Below are 20939 nucleotides of genomic sequence, written 5' to 3'. Positions count from 1 at the left end.
CCCGCCCGCCAGGCCCCGCCCCCAGCCGCCCGCCGAGCCCGCGCAGGCGCAGGCCCCGCCCCCGCCGCCCGCCGGCGGACCTCGGCTGCGCATGTGCAGGAGGAGGCCCCGCCCCGGCCGGGGGACGCCGGCCCCAGCCCCGCCCGCTGCACCGCGGCTCCCGGGCCGCCGGGCGGGTGTGCTGGTCGCCGGGTCTGGAGCGCCGGTGTAGGGCAGCCGCCCGGGTGCGCGCCCCTCTGTGTTACCCCCGCGCCCCCCCAAACGGCGCCTCCCTGTGCCCCTGCGCCGGATGCTGTCCCCGCAGCGCCGTTATCAGAGGGGCGGGCCGCGCTGCGGGAAGATTTCACAGCAGTTCACCCGGTGTTTGTTAACGGGGGGCGGCTGTCCCTGTCCGTGGCTCCCCTGGCTGCCATCTTCGGGGACCCATGGATTCCGGGGAAAGACAGTCAAGAGTCCAGCCAAGCCCTGACCGGTTTGGCTCAGTGGATGGAGCGCCGGCCTGCGGACTGAAGGGTCCCAGGTTCGATTCCGGCCAAGGACATGTACCTTGGTTGCGGGCACATCCCCAGTGGGGAGTGTGCAGGAGGCGGCTGATCGAATGTTTCTCTCTCATCGATGTTTCTAACTCTCTATCCCTCTTCCTTCCTCTCTGTGAAAAATCAATAAAATATATTAAAAAATAAAAGAGTCCAGCCGAGGGGAGGCGTGCTCGGGGGAGAGCGGCTCCTCTGTCCTGGGGTTTCTCTCTCCCGGGGAGGCCTCTGGAGGGCTCAGCAGAGTCTTCACTGGGGTCCCGCTGTGCCCCTCCCCTCCCCCCACCCCCCCCAGATGAGGGTAGGGGGCGGGTCAGTCTCTTTAAGGAATGCCATTGAAGAGGGGCCAGGACTGTCCGCAGCGAGCATGTCAAACTCCTAGCCCGCGGGCCGCATGCAGCCCACAAGGAATGTTTTTGCGGCCCAGCCAATACAACGGTATGTAAGAAACGTTTTAGTAAAAACTTTGTAACTTAGTTTTTACAATATCCTCTTACACATCATTATTAATAATGAACTACAACGTTCGCTAATGACTGATGATTATGATCGTGTTGCATCATTTCCCTACGCACCTTACGCGCAGGCGCACCATTTCTCTCCACTAACACCAGCAGCAAAAATCTTAGCAGCCGATGGCCATGTCATTAGTCTAGTACTGACTTGTTGGGTGTGCGCAACAGGAAATATTTCGCTTTCGGAGAAACTGAAAAATAGGTTTATTTGTGTGACGCTTATTAATTTGTGCAGTTATTCAGTGTCTGGTAAGTGAATGCTCAAGAAAAAATATTGATTTTTATTAAAATGTTCTATTATTTTATGTTAATGATGACTCATTTATTTGTATTCAGCATGTCTCTGTCGAAATAAACCGACGTTTCTATGAAAATGGAAGCTTTTGGTTTTTTGCGGCCACGTCCACGTAAACCTGGTGCATTTGGCCCGTGGGAGCCTGTGAGTTTGATGTGCTTGGTCTGGAGCGTGTAAATGATTTGCTCCCAAGTGTCCCTGGTGAGGGAAAAAGAGACTTTGTGATTCAGTAGCTGGCAAGAGCCGTCATTACTTGCCAGGTGGCTGGGTGAAAGGGTGACCTAGTCTCAAAGTGTCACTCCACAGGTTACTCATTAATCACGGAGACACCTGGCACCAACCACCTGAACCACGCAACCCGACTGACCCTCGGCGGTGGGACAAAGGGGCGTCGCGCTGCCTCCCGCCATGATGCATGGAGACACGACACCATCTGTGTAGCAGTTACCCTGCCCCGAAGTGCACAACCTCAATGCAAGGGCGAGGAAAACGGCCAAACCCCAAGCGAGAGACAGCAACAAACACTGGCCGTGGCTCTTTACACTGTCCCGTCACGGAGGACCGAGAAGATACAACAAAGCGAGTTAAGAAGACGGGGTCCCCGCTCTAGATAAAGGCAGGCTCAGGAGCGATGACCATGAAGTGCACCCGTGGTTTCCTGGTAGGATCCCGGGTTTAGAAAAGCTAGCAAGCACCTCACTGGGACATTGGGGACACTGAATACGGACAAGAAATCAGATGCTAGCGTTGCACCGATGGTAATTTCCAGAGCGTGCCACTTTATTTCAGTCTTATAGAAGAAGGCCCTCGTTTTTGTTTTTTTAAATATATTTTATTGATTTTTCACAGAGAGGAAGGGAGAGAGATAGAGAGCCAGAAACATCGATGAGAGAGAAACATCGATCAGCCGCCTCCTGCACATCTCCCACTGGGGATGTGTCCGCAACCCAGGTACATGCCCTTGACCGGAATCGAACCCGGGACCCTTCCTTCAGTCCACAGGCGGACGCTCTATCCACTGAGCCAAACCGGTTTCAGCTAGGCCCTCGTTTAGGAGATGGGTACTGATGTGTTTAGGAGGGCGGTATCACCTGCCGCTAATTCCTCCTTCAGGGGGTGTGGGGCGCGGTTACTGTGTTTTGGCCAGGTTTAAACCTCGGACTAATGAAAGGACAGGGTCCTCTCATGGCCACGTGCAAGTCCCAGCTGGAGGGCAGGGCCCCCCCCAGCACAATCATAGCCAACAGCTATGGCTGTAAGCTTGAACCTGTGTGGTCCGAACACATAGCCCCACGTGCCTTGTGCTGGAGTTCGGGTGCATGTAGTGGAGTGAGGTTGGAACTCACGAGAATGCTGTAAACAACGTGATCACGCCCCTGCTCTGCCTCGTGGCATCTGCTACAAAATAAAGACACGGCTTGTGGGCGTCATCGTTGTCTCTTCATCAGGGAGCAGCGTCCCACCGAGACCCAGCTTTCATTCTCTTGTCTGTCTTTCCTTAATCCTTTCACCCCCCTACTCGGGATCACCCTTGGTGGTGCTGGCGTGGCACAAGGGGGGAGTGGGGGGACGCACATACACAGAGGGGAGAGGGACGATGACGTCTGCTGAACCTCCGTAGATGGGCGTCCCTTTCCTGTATATTCAACCGGTTGGTTGGTTTGACATTTTTTTCAAAACAAAAAAACTGCAGAAAAAAACAAAGGTCTCTGTGAGGAACACAGAGAAGTGCCACCCAGATCCCCTGGCACCCCAGATGTAGGACGCGGGGTCCTGCAGGCACCTGCAGCTGCCCCCACCTCTCTCCAGGGCCGCCTGGTTGGACAGCGGCCTAGCTCAAGGCCATGCCCTTGCAAGGATGACCCGTGTCCCATGGCTGATGGGTGTCCCGTGGCTGATGGGGGCAGGAGTACAGGGTTGGGCCATTCCTGCCCAGGGGGACGACTCTGAGGGGCTCTCTTACCCATCAGAGCTCCCCACGCGTTTGGCCACAGCCCAGGGGCCTCTGCTTGGCAGCTCAGCTTCTCGCTGCGCCCAGCCACGTGGCTTCCTCCCCCGCATCTCTGCACAGGGCGAGGAACACCCTACTCCAAAGTGCAGGTGCGGCCGCCTCCTGGGATCCGACCTGTGATGGCCTCCTAGCAGAGCCCCGCCTGCCAGCCCCAAAGGACACAGCTCCGCACACACCTGTGGCCCGCCTTTAGTCCCGCCCACACCTCCCACCACCTGCCGCCTGTACACCTACTCGATTGCCTATTGGCTACTGCCTCCCGCCCCCAAAGCAGGGATCTTGTCCGTTTTGCGGACCGGCACCGGGACCCTGGATGCTCTGCCCTTGCGCCTCTGGAGCCCCGCTGGCAGAAGGGGAAACTGAGGCAGGGGATGCCGCTTGCCCGCGACCACGCGGCTGACGCGCCGCAGACCCTCGCGCGGGTTGGCGGGTTCCACGCCGCGGCACCCATACCCCGCCCTCGGGTGCCGGGCTTCCCGCCCTTAGCGGGGCAGGGCGTCCTCGGGGCGGAACCCCGAGCCGGCCATCTCGCGCCCCGATCTCCGCCGATTGGCGCGCGCGGTGGCCCGGAGTCAGCCCAGGAGGTGGGGCGAGGCTCCGCGTCCAATCGCGGGGCGCAGGGACGCTCGGCGCGCAGGAGCCGCCTCCGATTGGTCGTCCGCCGCACCACGTTAGAGGGGGCGGGGCTTCGGCCGGCTCGGATGGCGCGCGTCCCGGAGGTGGCCGATCAGAGGGCGCAGGTGAGCCGGGCTGTGCAGGTGAGCGGGCCGCGCGCAGGAGGCGGTGCTGCTGGGTGTGGGGGGGCGGGTGCGCGCGCAGGGGAGATTGGGCCCGGGGTCTGGAGCCGCGCGCAGGTGTCCGGGGGGTCGCGCGTGGCCTGGTGAGAAGAGGCCAGGGATTAGGGGCGCCGGCTGGCTCCCCCCAGACGGCCCTTCGGGGGCGCGTGTCCCCCGGTGTTGGGGAGCTCGCCGGGGGTGGAGGGGGGCAGAGCCTGGGAGCGCTCCTGGGCCGGTTGGCCCGCTCCTGCCCGGCCCACGGGGGCGGATGCAATTTTCCGTTTGGGGGAACCCAGGAGCCGCTGGAACCGGGGAGGCGCTCGCCGCTTCGCTCGGAAAGGGCCACTCCCTTCCCAGCTCCTACAATAACGACAGCGCCTCTTTCCTGGGCACCTGGTAACTTTATGAAAAGGGTTTTTACGGGTCTGGGAAGATTTCTGACCCAAGGCAGAGAGAGGAGGGGGGGAAGCGAGATGAGGAACCTTATCCAAAGGCGCGTGTGACCTGTCGCTTCCTGGGCGTTTCCCGCGTGCCAGGACCTGCTGGTGCTTTAAGGCTAATTCTCAGGCATCCTCGCACGTGGCTGGTGCTTTAAGGCTGATTCTCAGATGTGGCCGCACGTGGCTGATGCTTTAAGGCTAATTCTCAGACGTGGTCTCCCGTGGCCGCCGAGGGAGCTGAGAAGCTGGGCGGGAGGCCGGGCGTCTGAAGGCGCAGGAGGGCTGCAGGGGCCGGTCTAGGAGGATGGAGTCTCCACCTGCGGGCACTTTGCCATGGGAAAGCCAGCAGGGTGAGCCGGCGAAACTCAGCAACATCCGTCAGAAACACCCCCCCCCCCCCCCCCCCGCACAGTTGGACTGCTTCTGACACGATCCTCTCACGTGGTTTGTGGCACAAAAACAAACAACGAGTGGCAGGTTTATGGATAAAAGTGTATGGCAGGCTGCTGCGTGCCGGGCAGGACAGAGTGGAGGAGCAGAGGGTTTGAGTGGGAATGGGGTTTGGAAAAGGCGGAGAGCGTGTGGGTGTTTACTGGGCAAGAACTCACGGACCGCGTGGGAGAAGACAGGCCAGAGTTCAGGAGTCCTGGGGGTGGGCTGGGGCTGGACGAAGGCCCGGCCTGAGTGTCTGACTTTTAAACTCGTGTTATCGTGAGCGTAGATGTTCCAGCTTCTCGGCGGCCGAGCCCTGAGCTGCCACCCGGCCTCGTCTCTGGGCATGTCCTTCCCCCGGGCACACACCCACGTCTGGAGGCCGCCCAAGTGGCCCCCTGTCAGCCGGGCCAGAGCTCCCAGCGCCCAGCTCAGGGGCCACATGCCTGGGAGCATTTGGCGACGGAGGCTTGGGAAGGCGTGTGGGAGCCCAGCCTGCGGAGGGCGGGGCTGGGTGTAGGAGGCTCCGGGTGAACCCCAGCATCACCCCAACAGTCATTCTCACTGTTCCTTGGGGACAGATGACCCACAGTTAGAGCCACACATGTTCCCAGAATCGTGCATCTTATAATCCCGAGAGCTGTTTAAAAAACACCGTTTTTGTGGTTAGATTGCTTTGTTATACCAGTACATTTGCCAGAAAAATGAGGAAAAGAGGGGAAACCTGACCTGTGTGTCCGGTTTAAGGGTTTGGTCCTGGGCCTTTTACCAAACAGCCTCTCATGGTGACTGCCTGGCAGTTCCCGGGATGGGCGTGCCCTCCACACCCGACCTGACCGATGTCTGCGGCCGCTGCCGGCGTTGCCGAGTGTGAACAGCAGACTCCAGCGGTGCTCTCACCTCTGCAGGTTCACGCTGCCTCCTTGCGTGGCCAGAAACGCGGGGGGGGGGGGGGGTCTGCCTGGCCTCCCGGAGCAGCTGCCAGCCCCCTCGCGGTGTCGTCCGAAGTCCGGTGTTTCCGTCTGTGCCACGCCTTCCGCGGATCCTTCCCGGAGCAGCTGCCCGCTGTCTGGTGACCGCGGTTCTGTGCGTGTGTTGGGCCGGGCCGGGCGCTGCGCTTGGAGCCACGGTGGGTGTCGTCACCCTCCTTCTGGATGTCACTGCGCAGCCTCCCGCGTGTGGCCTGGCGGGGGGGGGGGGGGCTCCCGCGGTTCCAGCTGCGCCCCTTTAGCGGGAGCGACTTGTTCCCCTGGGAAACGGGCTGAGGGTGCCCGCTGCCCCGGCCCGAGCCAGAACGTGGTGAGGTCACAGGTGGCAGATTGGCAGGTGCTCAAAGCTGTGTTATCTGTGACAGGTTGCGTCACCGACCGATGGCCCCAAATAGCTATGTCCTGCTGTCCGGCCCCCCGGCAGAGGCAGTGTGTTTGGGGAGGGGTCTCAGGCCTGCCAGGCTGGGTCAGAAACGGCAACTTCCTGGAGTTGAGTTCGCTGGAGCCTCGCTGGTCCCCAACATCCCCCTCCCACGGGCCTGCGGCCACTGTGCTGTGGGGACGCCCAGGCTGCCCCCGGGGGACCCTCTGAAGAGCAGCCGCCCGGACACCCCCAGGCATTGCTGCCTGGCCAGGTTCTCCCCAAATTCCTGACCCACAGAAACAATGAGATGATAAGACTGTTTAAGCCGCTAAGTCAGTGGTTCTCAACCTTCTGGCCCTTTAAATACAGCTCCTCATGTTGTGACTCAACCATAAAATTATTTTCATTGCTATTTCATAACGGTCATGTTGCTACTGTGATGAATCGTCATGTAAATGTCTGATATGCAGGATGGTCTTAGGCGACCCCTGTGAAAGGGTCGTTCGACCGCCAAAGGGGTCACGACCCACAGGTTGAGAGCTGCTGCAAGTTGAGGGGTAACCAAACATGGAGAGAGGGCTGTGGGCGCACCCCCCTCCCCTGCCAGTGGGAACCCGAGCCCAGCTGAGCCTCCTGGGCCTGCATGGCACCCACAGTGGTGTTGGTGCCCATGTTAGCGTGGTCCCAGGGAGGGTGGTGTTGGCGCCCGTGTTAGCGTGGTCCCAGGGAGGGTGGTGTTGGTGCCCGTGTTAGTGTGGTCCCAGGGAGGGTGGTGTTGGCGCCCGTGTTAGCGTGGTCCCAGGGAGGGTGGTGTTGGTGCCCGTGTTAGCGTGGTCCCAGGGAGGGTGGTGTTGGTGCCCGTGTTAGTGTGGTCCCAGGGAGGGTGGTGTTGGCGCCCGTGTTAGCGTGGTCCCAGGGAGGGTGGTGTTGGCGCCCGTGTTAGTGTGGTCCCAGGGAGGGTGGTGTTGGCGCCCGTGTTAGCGTGGTCCCAGGGAGGGTGGTGTTGGCGCCCCTGTTAGCGTGGTCCCAGGGAGGGTAGTGTTGGTGCCCGTGTTAGCGTGGTCCCAGGGAGGGTGGTGTTGGCGCCCCTGTTAGCGTGGTCCCAGGGAGGGTAGTGTTGGCGCCCCTGTTAGCGTGGTCCCAGGGAGGGTGGTGTTGGTGCCCGTGTTAGTGTGGTCCCAGGGAGGGTGGTGTTGGTGCCCGTGTTAGCGTGGTCCCAGGGAGGGTGGTGTTGGTGCCCGTGTTAGTGTGGTCCCAGGGAGGGTGGTGTTGGTGCCCGTGTTAGCGTGGTCCCAGGGAGGGTGGTGTTGGTGCCCGTGTTAGTGTGGTCCCAGGGAGGGTGGTGTTGGCGCCCGTGTTAGTGTGGTCCCAGGGAGGGTGGTGTTGGTGCCCGTGTTAGCGTGGTCCCAGGGAGGGTGGTGTTGGCGCCCCTGTTAGCGTGGTCCCAGGGAGGGTAGTGTTGGTGCCCGTGTTAGCGTGGTCCCAGGGAGGGTGGTGTTGGCGCCCCTGTTAGCGTGGTCCCAGGGAGGGTGGTGTTGGTGCCCGTGTTAGTGTGGTCCCAGGGAGGGTGGTGTTGGCGCCCCTGTTAGCGTGGTCCCAGGGAGGGTGGTGTTGGCGCCCACGGTAGCCTTGGTGCTAAATCTCTTAGGGGATCTGACGAGGGGGTGCGCTCCAAGCCCGTGGCACCCTGACCTCATTTCCGTGATGAGTGGGCAGTGTCCCTTTCGGACAGGAACAGGCCTCGCGGTGAGCAGGTGCCCCAGGTCGCACACTGGGGTCCCCGTGGGGCACGTCGGCAGCAGGAGCGGGTCCTGCGGGAACGCGCAGCCTTGGCGGTGACCGAGGGCCTCCCGGGCAGTCACCGCCCCAGCCCCGGGGTCCTGGGCCTCCGGTGCGGCCGTTCCTCAGCCCCCAAGGCGCTCCGACAGCTGCCCTGGGCCTGAGTCATCGGTTTTGTTGGTCCCAGCAAAGATTTAATAAAAGATGGAGGGGTCAAATGAACGGCTCAGCAATCAAAAAAATTTTCTTTTTAAGCATATTTTTATTGATCTCAGAGAGGGAGGGAGCGGGGAGAGAAACATCCATGATGAGAGAGAATCGTTGACCGGCTGCCCCCTGCAGCCCCACACTGGGGATCAAGCCCGCAATCCGGGCCTGTGCCCTGACGGGATCGAACCAAGACCTCCTGGTTCCTAGGTCGACGCTCAACCACTGAGCCACACGGCCGGGCAGCAGTCAGACACTGAACCGCAGCCGTGTCACCGCATCGTCCCAGACGCTCGGGGCCACGGCTCCTTTAGCTTTTGTTTCTGGAGCTCAGATTCCCATTGAGGGAGCCTGTCGGGGCGCCAGGCAGCCCCATCGCTTTCCGTGGCGCGACTGCTTTGCCAGGCGGGTGCACACACCCTCCCTTAGCTTCAGCTGTGACCGCAGAGCCTGTGTGCGTGGGCATCGTGCCCGGACACCCCAGGAGCGAGGGGTCAGCAGGTGTGCAGGGCCAGTTACCCTGCGGCTCCGTGGCGTGCGGCTCCCCGGCTCCTCGGACGGACGTGCCGCTGGGAAGGGCACGGGGCTGGCTGACGGCCCGAGCGCGCAGGCTGCTGGGTGTGAGTCTACAGGGAAAGCGCCTTTGGGTCTGTGGCTGCTCCCAGGTCTGCATCTGCCGGTTTATTTTATTTTATTTTATTTACTTTTGTTAATTCTCACCCAAGCGTCTTTTTCCATTGATTTTTCAGAGAGAGTGGAAGGGAGGGGGAGAGACAGAGGAACATCCATGTGTGAGAGAGAGACACCGATTGGTTGCCCCCGCACGGCCCGGATCGAGCCTGCAACCGAGGTACAGGCCCTTGACCGGGAATCGAACCCAGGAACCTTCCGTCCGAAAGCCGGCGTTCTCGCCACTGAGCCACACTGGCCAGGGCTGTGTCTGCCACGTGAAGGCTCGTGTCCTGACCCTTCCAGGAGGCCTCCATCCGTCCACCCGTTGTTGGTACTTGCTGTTGCCGGACCCTGCGTGTGCCCGGCAGAGCACCTGCGGGTGAGGGTGGGCCGTCACGTGGACCCAGCAGTGGCCTTGAACCTGCCGCTTGGGTCCGGGAAGGTCAGCTCCCTGAGTGCCCTCCGCATCTGTGTCCCGGCAGGACTGGCACGGCGGGCCGAGCACAGGCGGGGCCTCTGCGGGAGGGAGCTGTGCTGCCGGCCCCGTGGCTAGCGGCTGGCGTGAGCGCCACGCGCGTGTCACAGGCAGCGACCTCGCCGCGGTGAGAAGTACGACAGCAGGTGCGTGCACCTCCGCGTCAGCCCCTGAGTCCCGCCCCCACGGCACCTCCATGGTCACGGGTGTGACACGGGTGTCGCCCCGCTCGGTGCTGAGGACACAGGTGACTCCGGGCGTGAGCTCGGCCGCGGCTGTGGGCTTCGCTCAGGGGGCGCCCCTCCGCCCCTTCTCCTTCACGGCGTCTCGGCGACCTCCCCACGCCCGCCCTGGGGCTGCTGTTCCCCGTGCTGAGGTTCCTGTGCCCCATCGAGCAGCTGTTTCTCCCGAAAGCTCCAGTGGCGCCGCCCACGTGCCAGTCACCTTTCTGCTCACCCGACACCCACGTTCATGGCTTCCGTTCTCCCTCCCCGCGGCCGTTCTCCTTCCGACGTGGGTGGGGACCCCGGGACCTGCGGCAGCGGGTACAGCGGGTGGCGGGCAGGAGCCGACGGCAGAGGGCGCCTGTGGAGAGCGGCCACAGCGTTTGGACAGGTTCAAGCCTCGGCCTAATGAGAGGGCACGATCCCCTCTCGTGGCAAAGCCACGTGCAAGTCCCAGCACAGTTACAGCCAAAGGCTATGGCTGTGAGCTTGACCTCATGGCCCGAACCTGTGGCCCCACGTGGCTGAGTGACGTGGGCTGCGGGAGGGGCTGCGAGTAAACGAAGCTCGATCAGGTGCCCGTGATTGAGTGGATTCGAAACCTGCGAGGATGTGACCACGCCCTTGCTTTGCCTCGTGGAATCTGCTAGAAAATGAAGACTCAGCTTGCAGGCCCTGGCGCTGTCCCTCCATCAGAGAGGACAGCGTCCCACCCAGCCCCAGCGTTCTTCTCTTGTCTGTCTTTTCTCTAATCCTCCACCGCCCCGCCCCCCCCCCCCCAGCTTCACCCATGGCCGTGCCGGCTCGGCACAGGCTCCTTGCCACGCTGGCTCCATTCACGCGGCAAGACGGGGGCCCTGCTGTCAGTCAGAGGAGGCCAGCTGCAGGTCCCAAGAGCGTCTGAGCTGCGCTGGCCTCCTCCCTGGGGGGAATCTGCCGCCAGGACACGGTCGAGAGGGGGCAGCCCCGCGGGGCCCGCGATCCTGGCGGCAGTGGCAGGGAGAGGTCTGCGCTCTGGGGACCATCTGAGCAGTGTCTCCCTCCTCAGGGCCATGGCTGCAAGATTCCGGCCCAGCGCTCCCCACACCAGCGCTGCCAGCAGCGTGGCTGCGGCCCAGGGGCAGTGGGGCCGCGCCTGGTAAGGATCCCGCCCGCCCGTCTTCCCGGCTGGGGACAGCGTGGGTGGCGGGGAGGGGGCCGGCCTCAGGGCTGTCCTTGACCATCACAGCGTCTCCTTGTTGAGGCCAAGGAGGGAAGCCGGAAACGCACTCACAGGCCGCCGGGCGCCTGGCTCTGACGCCGCTGTCCTGGGTGCTGGGACTGAGGGGTGACTGCGCGTCCCCCACAGCCCGCAGCCACCTCGCTGCGTCCAGACGCCGGGCCTGGGCTCCCTGTGGGCGCCCGATGGGCCCCGTGCACGGCGGAGGGTGCAGGTGGAGCGGCCGCCTGTGGGAGGTGCTGGCTGGCCCGGCACACCGCGTTGTTGGGAGGGCAGAGGGACGGCCGGCGTGACCGTGACCGTGACCGCCCGCCGCCGCCCCTGCAGGGAGGGAGGGCAGAGGGACGGCCGGCGTGGCCATGACCGTGACCGCCCGCGCCGCCCCTGCAGGGAGGGAGGGCAGAGGGACGGCCGGCGTGGCCATGACCGTGACCGCCCGCCGCCGCCCCTGCAGGGAGGTGGACTGGTTCTCCCTGGCCAGCGTCCTGTTCCTGCTGCTGTTCGCGCCCTTCATCGTGTATTTCTTCATCATGGCGTGCGACCAGTACACCTGCTCGCTGACAGCGCCCGTGCTGGACCTGGCCGCCGGCCGCGTGCGCCTTTCCGACATCTGGGCCAAGACGCCGCCCGTGACGAAGGAAGCCGCCCAGATCTACGCCCTGTGGGTCTCGTTCCAGGTGAGGCCTCCCCGCGGCTGCCGGGGCGGCCGGGGCTTTGTCCGGGTAGCGCCTCACGGGGGCCCAGGTGTGCCTGGCGCCTCCCCACGCAGAGGGTGCCCCCACGCCCGCCCGCGGTGGAGCCGCCCAAGGTGGAGCGGGGCCGCTGGGCCGGGGGGAGCTGGGGACCTGGGAGGAGCGACCGCCCCGCGTGGGGATCTCGGTCCGCGGGGCCTCCACAGCCGCCGCCGCGCGGGCACCGCCGGGCCCGGGTGGTTCAGCGAGACTCTCCCGCAGGTGCTGCTGTACGTGGCGCTCCCTGATGTCTGCCACCGGTTCCTGCCCGGCTACGTGGGCGGCGTCCAGGAGGGCGCGGTGACTCCCGCAGGTGACGCCCGGCTCAGCCGCATCAGATCCCCGTCCCCTCGCCTCGGGGCCCCTCCCCTGCTGCTCCTGCCCGAAGGCTTCTCACTCACCGGCCTCGCCGCCCCAAGAGCAGCCGGGGCGCCCCGGGCCTGAGGTCCGAGGTCACGTTCTTCCGTGGAGGGACCTGAGTGGCCGCCGGCCCCACGGCTGGTGCCAAAACTGGGCTAGCGGAGCCTCTCCCAGCCCAGACACCGCGTGCCCAGCACCACGTGCCCACAGAGGTGTGGGGGGCAGGGTGGGTGTGGGTGGGGCATGTTTTGGGGGGAGGCTGTCCATTCGTTCCCCACGGTCTCCAGGAACCCAGGGGCCCAGAGGGAGGGACGTTCCCCGAGCCCCACAGGGCGCCCCACAGCTTCTCCAGCTCAGCCCCAGACTACGGCAGCGCAGGCCGGTCACTCAGCCTCTGGTGACCGAACCGACGAGGGCCCGCCCGCCCGCCGTTGGGCAGCAGGGCCGAGCCCCGAGCCCCGAGTTCTGGGGGGAGACGTCGGGCAGGGCGCCACGCCAGGAGCCCAGGAAGCTATGGCTTAGACCAGTGATGGCGAACCTATGACACACGTGTCAGAGGTGACACACGAACTCATTTTTTTGGTTGATTTTTTTTTTTGTTAAATGGCATTTAAATATATAAACTAAGTATCAAAAATATGAATCTTTGCTTTACTATGGTTGCAGATATCAAAAAATGCCTGTATGTGACACGGCACCAGAGTTAGGTTAGGGTTTTTCAAAATGCTGACACGCCGAGCTCAAAAGGTTCGCCATCACTGGCTTAGACCCAAGCTCTCCATGGCTTTTAATGAAGGTTTTTAAAGGCAGGATCGGGGGTGGGCGTCAGGGGGCGTGGGAAACCCATTGGCTGCTTCTCCGCGAGCCGCCCGGCTTCCCGGGTGTCCAGCTCCTGGCATCGCTGTGGCCGAGGAGCCAAGACTCCGCAAAACACCGGTGACTGCATCAGCGACGTCATCTTTTAAAATACACACACACCTTTATTGACTTCAGAGCAGAAGGGAGAGGGAGAGAAACACCAGTGCTGAGAGAGAATCATGGATCCGCTGCCGCCTGCACGCCCCCCACTGGGGATCGAGCCCACAACCCGGACATGTGCCCTGACCGGGAATCGAACCGTGACCTGGTTCCTAGGTCGACGCTCAAGCACTGAGCCGGTCGGGCGTGATGTCATCTTTAGAGCAAAAGGCAGAAACCACACACCTTGTGGCCTTTGTTACGGCGAAGCTGTCAGTGCTTGGTGCTCAGCGAGCTCCGTTTCTCTGTCGTCTCAGCAAAGGGCCCTTTTACTAGCAAACCTCTCCGGGACCTGCCTTGCCGCAGGCCCCCAGGACCTGCCCGCGCCCCTTCGTCACCGTTGGGAGCTGCGTGCTGGCAGCCATGTCGCAGGCCCCCAGGACCTGCCCGCGCCCCTTCGTCATTGTTGGGAGCCGCGTGCTGGCAGCCATGTCGCAGGCCCCCAGGACCTGCCCGCGCCCCTTCGTCATCGTTGGGAGCCGCGTGCTGGCAGCCAAGGCGATAGGACAGTTAGTGGAGGCTGACACCCGCCTCTCGAATCGGGTCTGATCCTAAACCTGATTCCTGTTGGTGCCGGTTCTGTGGCCGTCGGGAGAATCAGAACCAGAGGAACCATCTGGGCCCGCCTCTCCCCAGGTGGGAGGTGCACCCTGTGCCCTGCCTGGGCCTGGAGTCGCCGCAGAAACCGGCCGCGCTCGGGGCTGGAGTCTGGGTGCCCGAGACCAGGCCCGGGGCAGCTGAGGCCCCAGCGCCCGTGGGGCGGAGCCGGCTGCCATCAGGGCGGGGGGCGCGCTTTGAGCTCCAGTCTTGCCTCCGCAGGGGTCATCAACAAGTACGAGATCAACGGCCTGCAGGCCTGGCTCATCACGCACCTGCTCTGGCTCGCCAACGCCCGCTTCCTCTCCTGGTTCCCTCCCACCATCATCTTCGACAACTGGATCCCGCTGCTGTGGTGCGCCAACATCCTGGGCTACGCCGTGTCCACCTTCGCCATGATCAAGGGCTACCTGTTCCCCACCAACGCCCGCGACTGGTACGCCCGCCCGCGCAGCTGGCCGCGCCCAGGGGAGCGCACGAGGCCACTTGGCCTTGTCTGTTCCCTGGGACGGGGCGGGTGGAGCCCGCGGGTTGCGCGTCCTTGGACGGGGAGCGTCATGGATCTGGTCTGATCTGGGAGCATCCTTCTCAGTGTCCGGTGGCTCCTGCGCTCGGGAGGATGAGTGGAGGGGCCCGGCCTGCCTTTGGGGTCCTGGTCGGGAGCAGGCAGGTGGGAAGGCGACTTCTGTCCGCAGGCGAAGACGGCACTCGGCCTCTTTCTCCGGAACATCAGTGTGGCTGGAGCAGTCTTGTGAGGGGACTTGTCATTTCAGCGTCTTTAAGAGAGCAGCTTCCCACAGAGAGTCCTTCCTTTCCCAGGGAAGCCTGGGGTTGGATTGTTGCCACCCACCCATCCATCCACCCATCACCCACCCATCATCCATCTACCCATCACCCACCCATCATTCATCCATGTATCCATCCATTTCTCCACCCATCCATCCATCCATCATCCATCCATCTCTCCATCTATCCATCCATTTATCCATCCATCATCCATCTGTCCATCTCTCCATCCATCCATCTCTCTACCCATCCATCCATCATCCATCCGTCTCTCCATCCATCCATCCATCTCCCCATCTGTGGGGAGCCAGCATGGCCATGGCATACTCAGCCCCAGGGCGCCTTAAGTGATGTGCCACGCCAGCTCAGCCTGGTTCAGTGACCCTGAGTGGGGGGGGGGGGGCGGTGGCGGTGAAAGGATTGAGAAAAGACAGACAAGAGAATGAAAGCTGGGTCTCGGTGGGACGCTGCTCCCTGACGAGGAGACAGCACCAGCGCCCACAAGCCGTGTCTTTATTTATAGCAGCTGCCACGAGGCAGAGTAGGGGCGTGATCACGATGTTTACAGCATTCTCGTGAGTTTCATCCCCACTCAACTACATGCACCTGAACTCTATCACACAGGCACATGGGGCTACGTGTGCGGACCATAGGGTCAAGCTTACAACCACAGCCGTTGGCTATGATTGTGCTGGGAGGGCCCTGCCCTCCAGCTGGGACTTGCACGTGGCCATGAGAGGACCCTGTCCTTTCGTTAGTCCGAGGCTGGAACCTGGCCAAAGCACTGTAGCCGCGCCCCACACCCTCCATCCATTCTTTTCTCATCCATTCATTCACCATGCACCCCAGCCCACCCCCCATGTTCATCCTCCCTCTTCCCTCCATTAATCAGCCGACGTCGGGTTCTCCGTAGACAGGTGTCAATAGTGGGCTTCAGGCATGAATAAGATTCTTGTTCTGGGGGAGGGGAGTGCTTAGGTTTTAGTCTGGGGCCCAAACAAAACCAAAGTGTGTTCCCTTGCCCTCTGCCGCCCAGGCGCGGACGATGGGCGGACGGTGGTGCCCAGTGTGGTATCAGGTGGCTCAGGAGGCCGCTGCGCGGCTTCATGGTCACGGCGCCTGCTGCGGACTCGCACGTTTCCTTCTGTCCCCTTATCCCGAGGGCAGCGGACAGGACGCTGTGGCCGTAGTCAGCACAGAAACCTGTGTGCGCAGTGAGGTACCTCCCGGGCCTCCACCTGGGGTCTGGGCGGAGTCTGGTCACCCCTGGAGAGGCCTGTGGGCTCAGGTAACAGGGCGGCTAACGGTTAAGCTTGTCGGCGAGGGAAGACGTGGGCTGGGCACTGCACTGGCTCAGGGCGCGGTGCCTTTTTACTACTGGTCTTGGCATCCGGGGCCACTTCCAGTCACACGCGTGGCTGTGGACGCAGCACAATTTCAGTCCATTTGAGCGTCTCGCCCTCCCCTGTGCTGGGCCTCGCGGGCCCTGGAGGAGGAGGCGGGCACCGGGGTGCGGCCCCAGGAAGCCGTAAGCCGGGTGCCTGTCTAAGGCTGCCTTGCTCGGCCGGGCGGCTGCAGAGACGGCCAAGGGCCGCGAGGAAGCGGGAGGGCACGCGCTCTGCGCTCCGTGATGTTCTCTGTGGCTCGTGCCCGCCTCCGCCCAGATCGCCGCCCCTCAGCACCACAGTGGGCTGAGCGGACGTGCCCGCGCCTGGAGGAGGCCCGGTGTGCCCCGCGCCCTGGACCGATGGCGTCCTTTCTTCATATTTTCCAGCAAATTCACGGGCAACTTCTTCTACAACTACATGATGGGCATCGAGTTCAACCCCCGGATTGGGAAGTGGTTCGACTTCAAGCTGTTCTTCAACGGGCGCCCGGGCATCGTGGCCTGGACGCTCATCAACCTGTCCTTCGCGGCCAAGCAGCGGGAGCTGCACGGCCACGTGACCAACTCCATGGTGCTGGTCAACGTGCTGCAGGTACCGTGTGGCCACTGGGGGGGCAGGAACCCACCCTCCCTGGTGTGTGTGGGCGCAGGCTGGCCAGCGTGGAGTGGGCACTCCAGTGCCGCCCTGGCCACGCCCCCAGGGCACGCTCGCTACTGGCTCATGTGTGTTCTGACCACTCCGGACCCATAAGTGGTCCTGGCCACGTCACACCCGCGGCCTCCGCAGCGGTTCCCACGTGCCCACCCCCCCCAGGTTGTCGCCGTGGGTCTCGGGTGCCCTCAGGGTGGGAGTGAGGAGCGTGTTTGTACCTCTGTCCCATCCGTGTAAAATTTACACTGTATATGGACGTCGGTCTCCTGCACCCCGTGGGCCACAGCGTCTCCAGCCGTGCAGGCCACGTGACGTACGTCGTGGTGTGCAGGGACCGCTGGCAGGGCTTGTGCTGGGCTCCCCCGTGGGCAGGTCGGCCATGCCGCGTGCACTGGGTTATGTGCCCCTCCTCCCTGGAGGCCCCGAGCCGCCTCCCTCTGCGGCAGGCCCCACGGCCTGGCCGTACCTCCCGGACGCTGTGGGTCCCCTCCTTGTCCTCTCGGAGTTCGGACTCTCCCCTCCGAGGACAAGACTCCCCCTCCCCCCAGGTCCCAGGGCGGGGGGGGCGGGGGGCAGTGCCAGGACAGCCCAGCCCAGCGGCTCATGACACGGAGCCCAGCGCGCCCAGGGCCCCTCAGCTCTGCGGAGGCCCCCCGACACGGGTGCGTGGTGGCACAGGCTGCTCTGTCCACAGGCCATCTACGTGCTGGACTTCTTCTGGAACGAGGCCTGGTACCTGAAAACCATCGACATCTGCCACGACCACTTCGGGTGGTACCTGGGCTGGGGCGACTGCGTCTGGCTGCCCTACCTCTACACGCTGCAGGTGAGCGCCGGGCCCTCCAGGCTGACCCGGGGGACCCGAGCTGCCGCTGCGCGTGTGCCTCGTGGCGGAAGCTGGAGGGAGGCGGTTAGTGTGGGGTCAGCTCAGGCCAGAGCCCCACAGGCACTCACTGCCCGTCCCGGAGCCCGGAGCCCGGAGCCCGGGACCCAGTGTCCCAGGGCTGGCTCCTCCCAGGGCCTCCTCCGGGCGTGTGGGCGCCGCCTCCGCCCCGTGTCCCCACAGGGTCCCTGTGCGTCTGTGTCCTGATCCCCTCTTCTCATGGGGACCCCAGTCCCCCTGGGTTAGGGGGACCCCCAGGACCCCATTTTACCTCAGTCACCTGATTAAAGGCCCCAACTCCACATACAGCCACATGCTGGGGTGCTGGGGGTCAGGGCTGTAACGTAGCGATTTGGGGGCCACGCTCGGCCACAGCACTTAAAGAAGATGCCCAGTGGGCCCTGGGTGAGAGGAGTGATTTGGGGGAGCTGGGCGGTGAAGGGGGTTCCATCCTCATTTACCCGAATCTCCATGCTGAAGGGCAGGGGGCGTCTCCTTTCTGTCCCGTCATCACTGCACGGGAGTCCGGGAGGCACCGGCGTGCGGGGTGCAGGAGCGAAAGGGACGCCCCCTCGGGGTCACCGCGGGGGGAGAGGCAGCCGGACAGGAAGGGTGCTGACCCTGGGAGGGCGCCCCCCACCAGCACGGGGTCGGCACGGCGGGCTGAGAGCACGTGGGCTGGGCTGAGAACATTCCAGAAAGATGGAGGAGCACGGGTCAGGGAGGGGCGTGTGGGGAGCAGAGGAGGGCCTTGAGGCACCTGGGTTCTGTGTGGCCGCCACAGAGGACCTGGGGGTGTGGGGGTGGCAGGACGAGCTGCCAGGCGGGAGGCTGGGGAGTCGAACAAGCCCGGTGCCGGCTGAGCAAGCGCTGATGTGGCCGCGCCCAGGAGACGGTCAGCCGCACAGGGGCTCGGCTACAGCCTGGGCTGCATCTCTACTGCAGGTGACCTGTGTGTGTGTGAGAGAGATACGTGTGTGTGTATGTGATACGTGTGTGCGCGCAGATGGAAGACAGGTAGGTAGACACACAATTTGTGCGTTTGCACTTGATCCCAACAAGTCTCCAGGCAGGTGCCTTCATTTGCAGAAGAGGAAACCCAGGTAGGCAGGCAGGTGGGGGGACAGAGCCAGGGCCTGACCCCTGCCCCCGCCTGTCGCCCGCAGGGCCTGTACCTGGTGTACCACCCGGTGCAGCTGGCGGCCCCGCACGCAGCGGGCGTGCTGCTGCTGGGCCTGCTTGGCTACTACGTCTTCCGCGTGGCCAACCACCAGAAGGACCTCTTCCGCCGCACGGACGGGCGCTGCCTGATCTGGGGCCGCAAGCCCAAGGCCATCGCCTGCGTGTACACGTCGGCCGACGGGCAGCGGCACCACAGCAAGCTGCTGGCCTCGGGCTTCTGGGGCCTGGCCCGCCACCTCAACTACACGGGCGACCTGCTGGGCAGCCTGGCCTACTGCCTGGCCTGCGGCGGCGGCCACCTGCTGCCCTACTTCTACGTGGTCTACATGACCGTCCTGCTGACCCACCGCTGCCTGCGCGACGAGCACCGCTGCGCCAACAAGTACGGCGGCGACTGGGCGCGCTACACGGCCGCCGTGCCCTACCGCCTGCTGCCCGGCATCTTCTAGACGGGGGGCCTCGGAGCCGGGCTGCGCGGCCGACCTCCCTCCCCACTCCAGAAGCCCCGTCTCGTCTGCAAACTGCAAAGCGCCTGGCGTGTTCCCGGCCTCGTAGAGGTCAGCGCGTCCCTTCCCGGGCCCCGGGGGACGCGGAGGCTGCAGCGCACGCGGCCAGCTTTCTCTGTCCGGAGCTCCAGGGTGGGAGGCTGTCTGTGGTTTCTCCGCCACGTGGGCATGTGGCCTGGGACGCCGTCCAGCCCTGGTCAGGACGGAGGTGGCTCTTGCTGATTATGGGGGGAAGGCACGCCCGTGACCATTTCACTGCTTTAGTCCCAGCGCCGCCCGGGCACCTGCCCTGGGCAGTGGGCTGCTCCCTCTGCGTCTCCTGCAGCCTACGGCGCTGAACGGCGGTGGAGAGGCTGAGGAGCGGCTCCTGGGCCAGGGGTGCCCTTGGGTTCCCGTGTGGCCCACGCCTGCCAGGGGTGCGGTGACGCAGAGCCAGGGCGCGTGCCCAGACCCAAAATGGGGTCCAGTCGCGGCCGAGGCTCCCAGTGCCCGACTCCCTCTGGCGCCCGCCCTCCGGGAGGGCGTTTCCTGCTCGCCCGGGACTGGCTCGGGCAACCCAGCTCAGGCACCCACCACGCGGGGGCCTCCCCGGCCTCCAACAAGGTGTGACCCCAGGCTCGGGCAGGGCACCCCCTCTCCAGTGGGCACTCTCTCACCCCCGGGTGTTCTTGGAACTTGGCGTCACTGCCTTAGTAGATAATGAATTCTTTATATTAAACTTTCCAGGTCAAATTTCTGTGTGGTTTCTGACTCCCCTCTGGCCGGGTCCCGGGTGGTGTTACGCTCCCGTCTGCCGGGGCCGCCTTGTGCTGGGCCTGGGGAGGTACCCCAGCTTGGCCGCCTGCCCCCCAGGCAAGTGAAGGGAGACGCCAGCCACTGGTGCCAGGCCCATAGCCCGCCTGGAGGAGTGAGGAGTGGGGCAAGCTGTGAGCTCCGTGCACGCCCTGGACGGGGAGGGGACAGACCTGGGGGGCTCCCCTTCAAGTCACAGCAGGCTGAACCAGGATGGGCGCCCCCCCCCATGACTGCAGAACAGTTTCCCAGCACCAGTGCCCCCTGCCCAGCCCAGCCCGGGGCCGACATCACAGCCTGCAAGTGACCTGAGTGCCAGCCGGGCTGGGCAACTCCGCCCCAGTGCCCGAGGCACGTGGACCCACCTTCCTTCCTGCTCAGCCGGCAGGAGGTGGTCCGGGCAGGAAGGCCGGAGCAGGCGTCTCGCTCCCGGGAGGCCTGCCTCCTTTTTCTTTGAATGTATTTTCGTTGATTGTAGAGAGGAAGGGAAAGGGAGAGAGAAACGTCAACGATGAGAGAATCACTTGTGGACGAAACTTAACCTGACAGCTCAGCTCCGGGGAGGCCTGTGTGGCGTCTTGCAAACGCAGAGACCTGAAGTCACCACAGAGATGGTCTGAAATTAAACTTTAACTAAAGCAGTGATGGTGGGCAGGCACCTCCTGGGCTGGTATCTTCCCTGACAAGGGCAGCCTTTACCGTAACTGAGCCTGTCTGTCTTTTTGCATCTATGACAACACAGCCTAGAAATGTCTGGGTAACGTGTAACTTCCCTTTTCCCGGAGCCCTTGGGGCACAGCCTCATGTGCTGGGTGAGGACAGAGACCACCAGTTCCGTCATCGTCATGTTAACTGTTCCTGCACCCGCCTAAGCATGTGTCCACCATTTCACCTTTTATCCAGTCCCAGGGGTTCCCCCCTTTGCTTCCCCCCCTCCCTAGTCTATCGCCAATGGATTTCATGGAACCCACCCAGTCCCTTTCCTTCGATTGGCTGTATAAATACGGGTGGAACCCGCCATTCTCCCGACATTGTCTCAATTCGTTGAGGTTCTGCTTCCCGGCCTATGTCCACAGTTTGGCTCCAATAAACTCCCAAAAATTCTTTACAGGTTT

The 20939-nt window shown here is 63.5% G+C and overlaps 2 protein-coding genes across 4 annotated transcripts in view; both read left to right on the top strand.

Annotated features, from left to right (window-relative positions):
- DHCR7 (7-dehydrocholesterol reductase) overlaps positions 1-19764 on the top strand; it is a 205507-nt gene extending 185743 nt beyond the window's left edge. For 2 of the 3 annotated variants that reach the window (XM_059710738.1, XM_059710737.1), the window contains exons 2-8: positions 10758-10850; positions 11386-11608; positions 11885-11975; positions 13859-14072; positions 16197-16401; positions 17156-17287; positions 18511-19764. In XM_059710738.1, the coding sequence (XP_059566721.1) occupies positions 10765-10850; positions 11386-11608; positions 11885-11975; positions 13859-14072; positions 16197-16401; positions 17156-17287; positions 18511-18975 (1416 nt within the window). In that variant the 5' untranslated portion in view covers positions 10758-10764 and the 3' untranslated portion in view covers positions 18976-19764. Of the gene's footprint in view, positions 1-9498; positions 9635-10757; positions 10851-11385; positions 11609-11884; positions 11976-13858; positions 14073-16196; positions 16402-17155; positions 17288-18510 lie in introns of those variants that run through there. The other variant, XM_059710736.1, reaches the window with a different exon arrangement.
- LOC132241830 (uncharacterized) lies at positions 3220-9396 on the top strand. Its single transcript, XM_059710795.1, has 2 exons — positions 3220-4112; positions 9091-9396. Exons 1-2 carry the CDS (start codon positions 3726-3728, stop codon positions 9394-9396), a joined length of 693 nt encoding a protein of 230 aa, XP_059566778.1. The 5' UTR covers positions 3220-3725.
- Positions 19765-20939: the final 1175 nt, after the last annotated feature.

The sequence above is a fragment of the Myotis daubentonii genome, chromosome 9 (assembly GCF_963259705.1).
Source record: "Myotis daubentonii chromosome 9, mMyoDau2.1, whole genome shotgun sequence".
Lineage (NCBI taxonomy): Eukaryota > Metazoa > Chordata > Mammalia > Chiroptera > Vespertilionidae > Myotis > Myotis daubentonii.
This window is presented reverse-complemented; position numbering and strand designations above follow the sequence as displayed.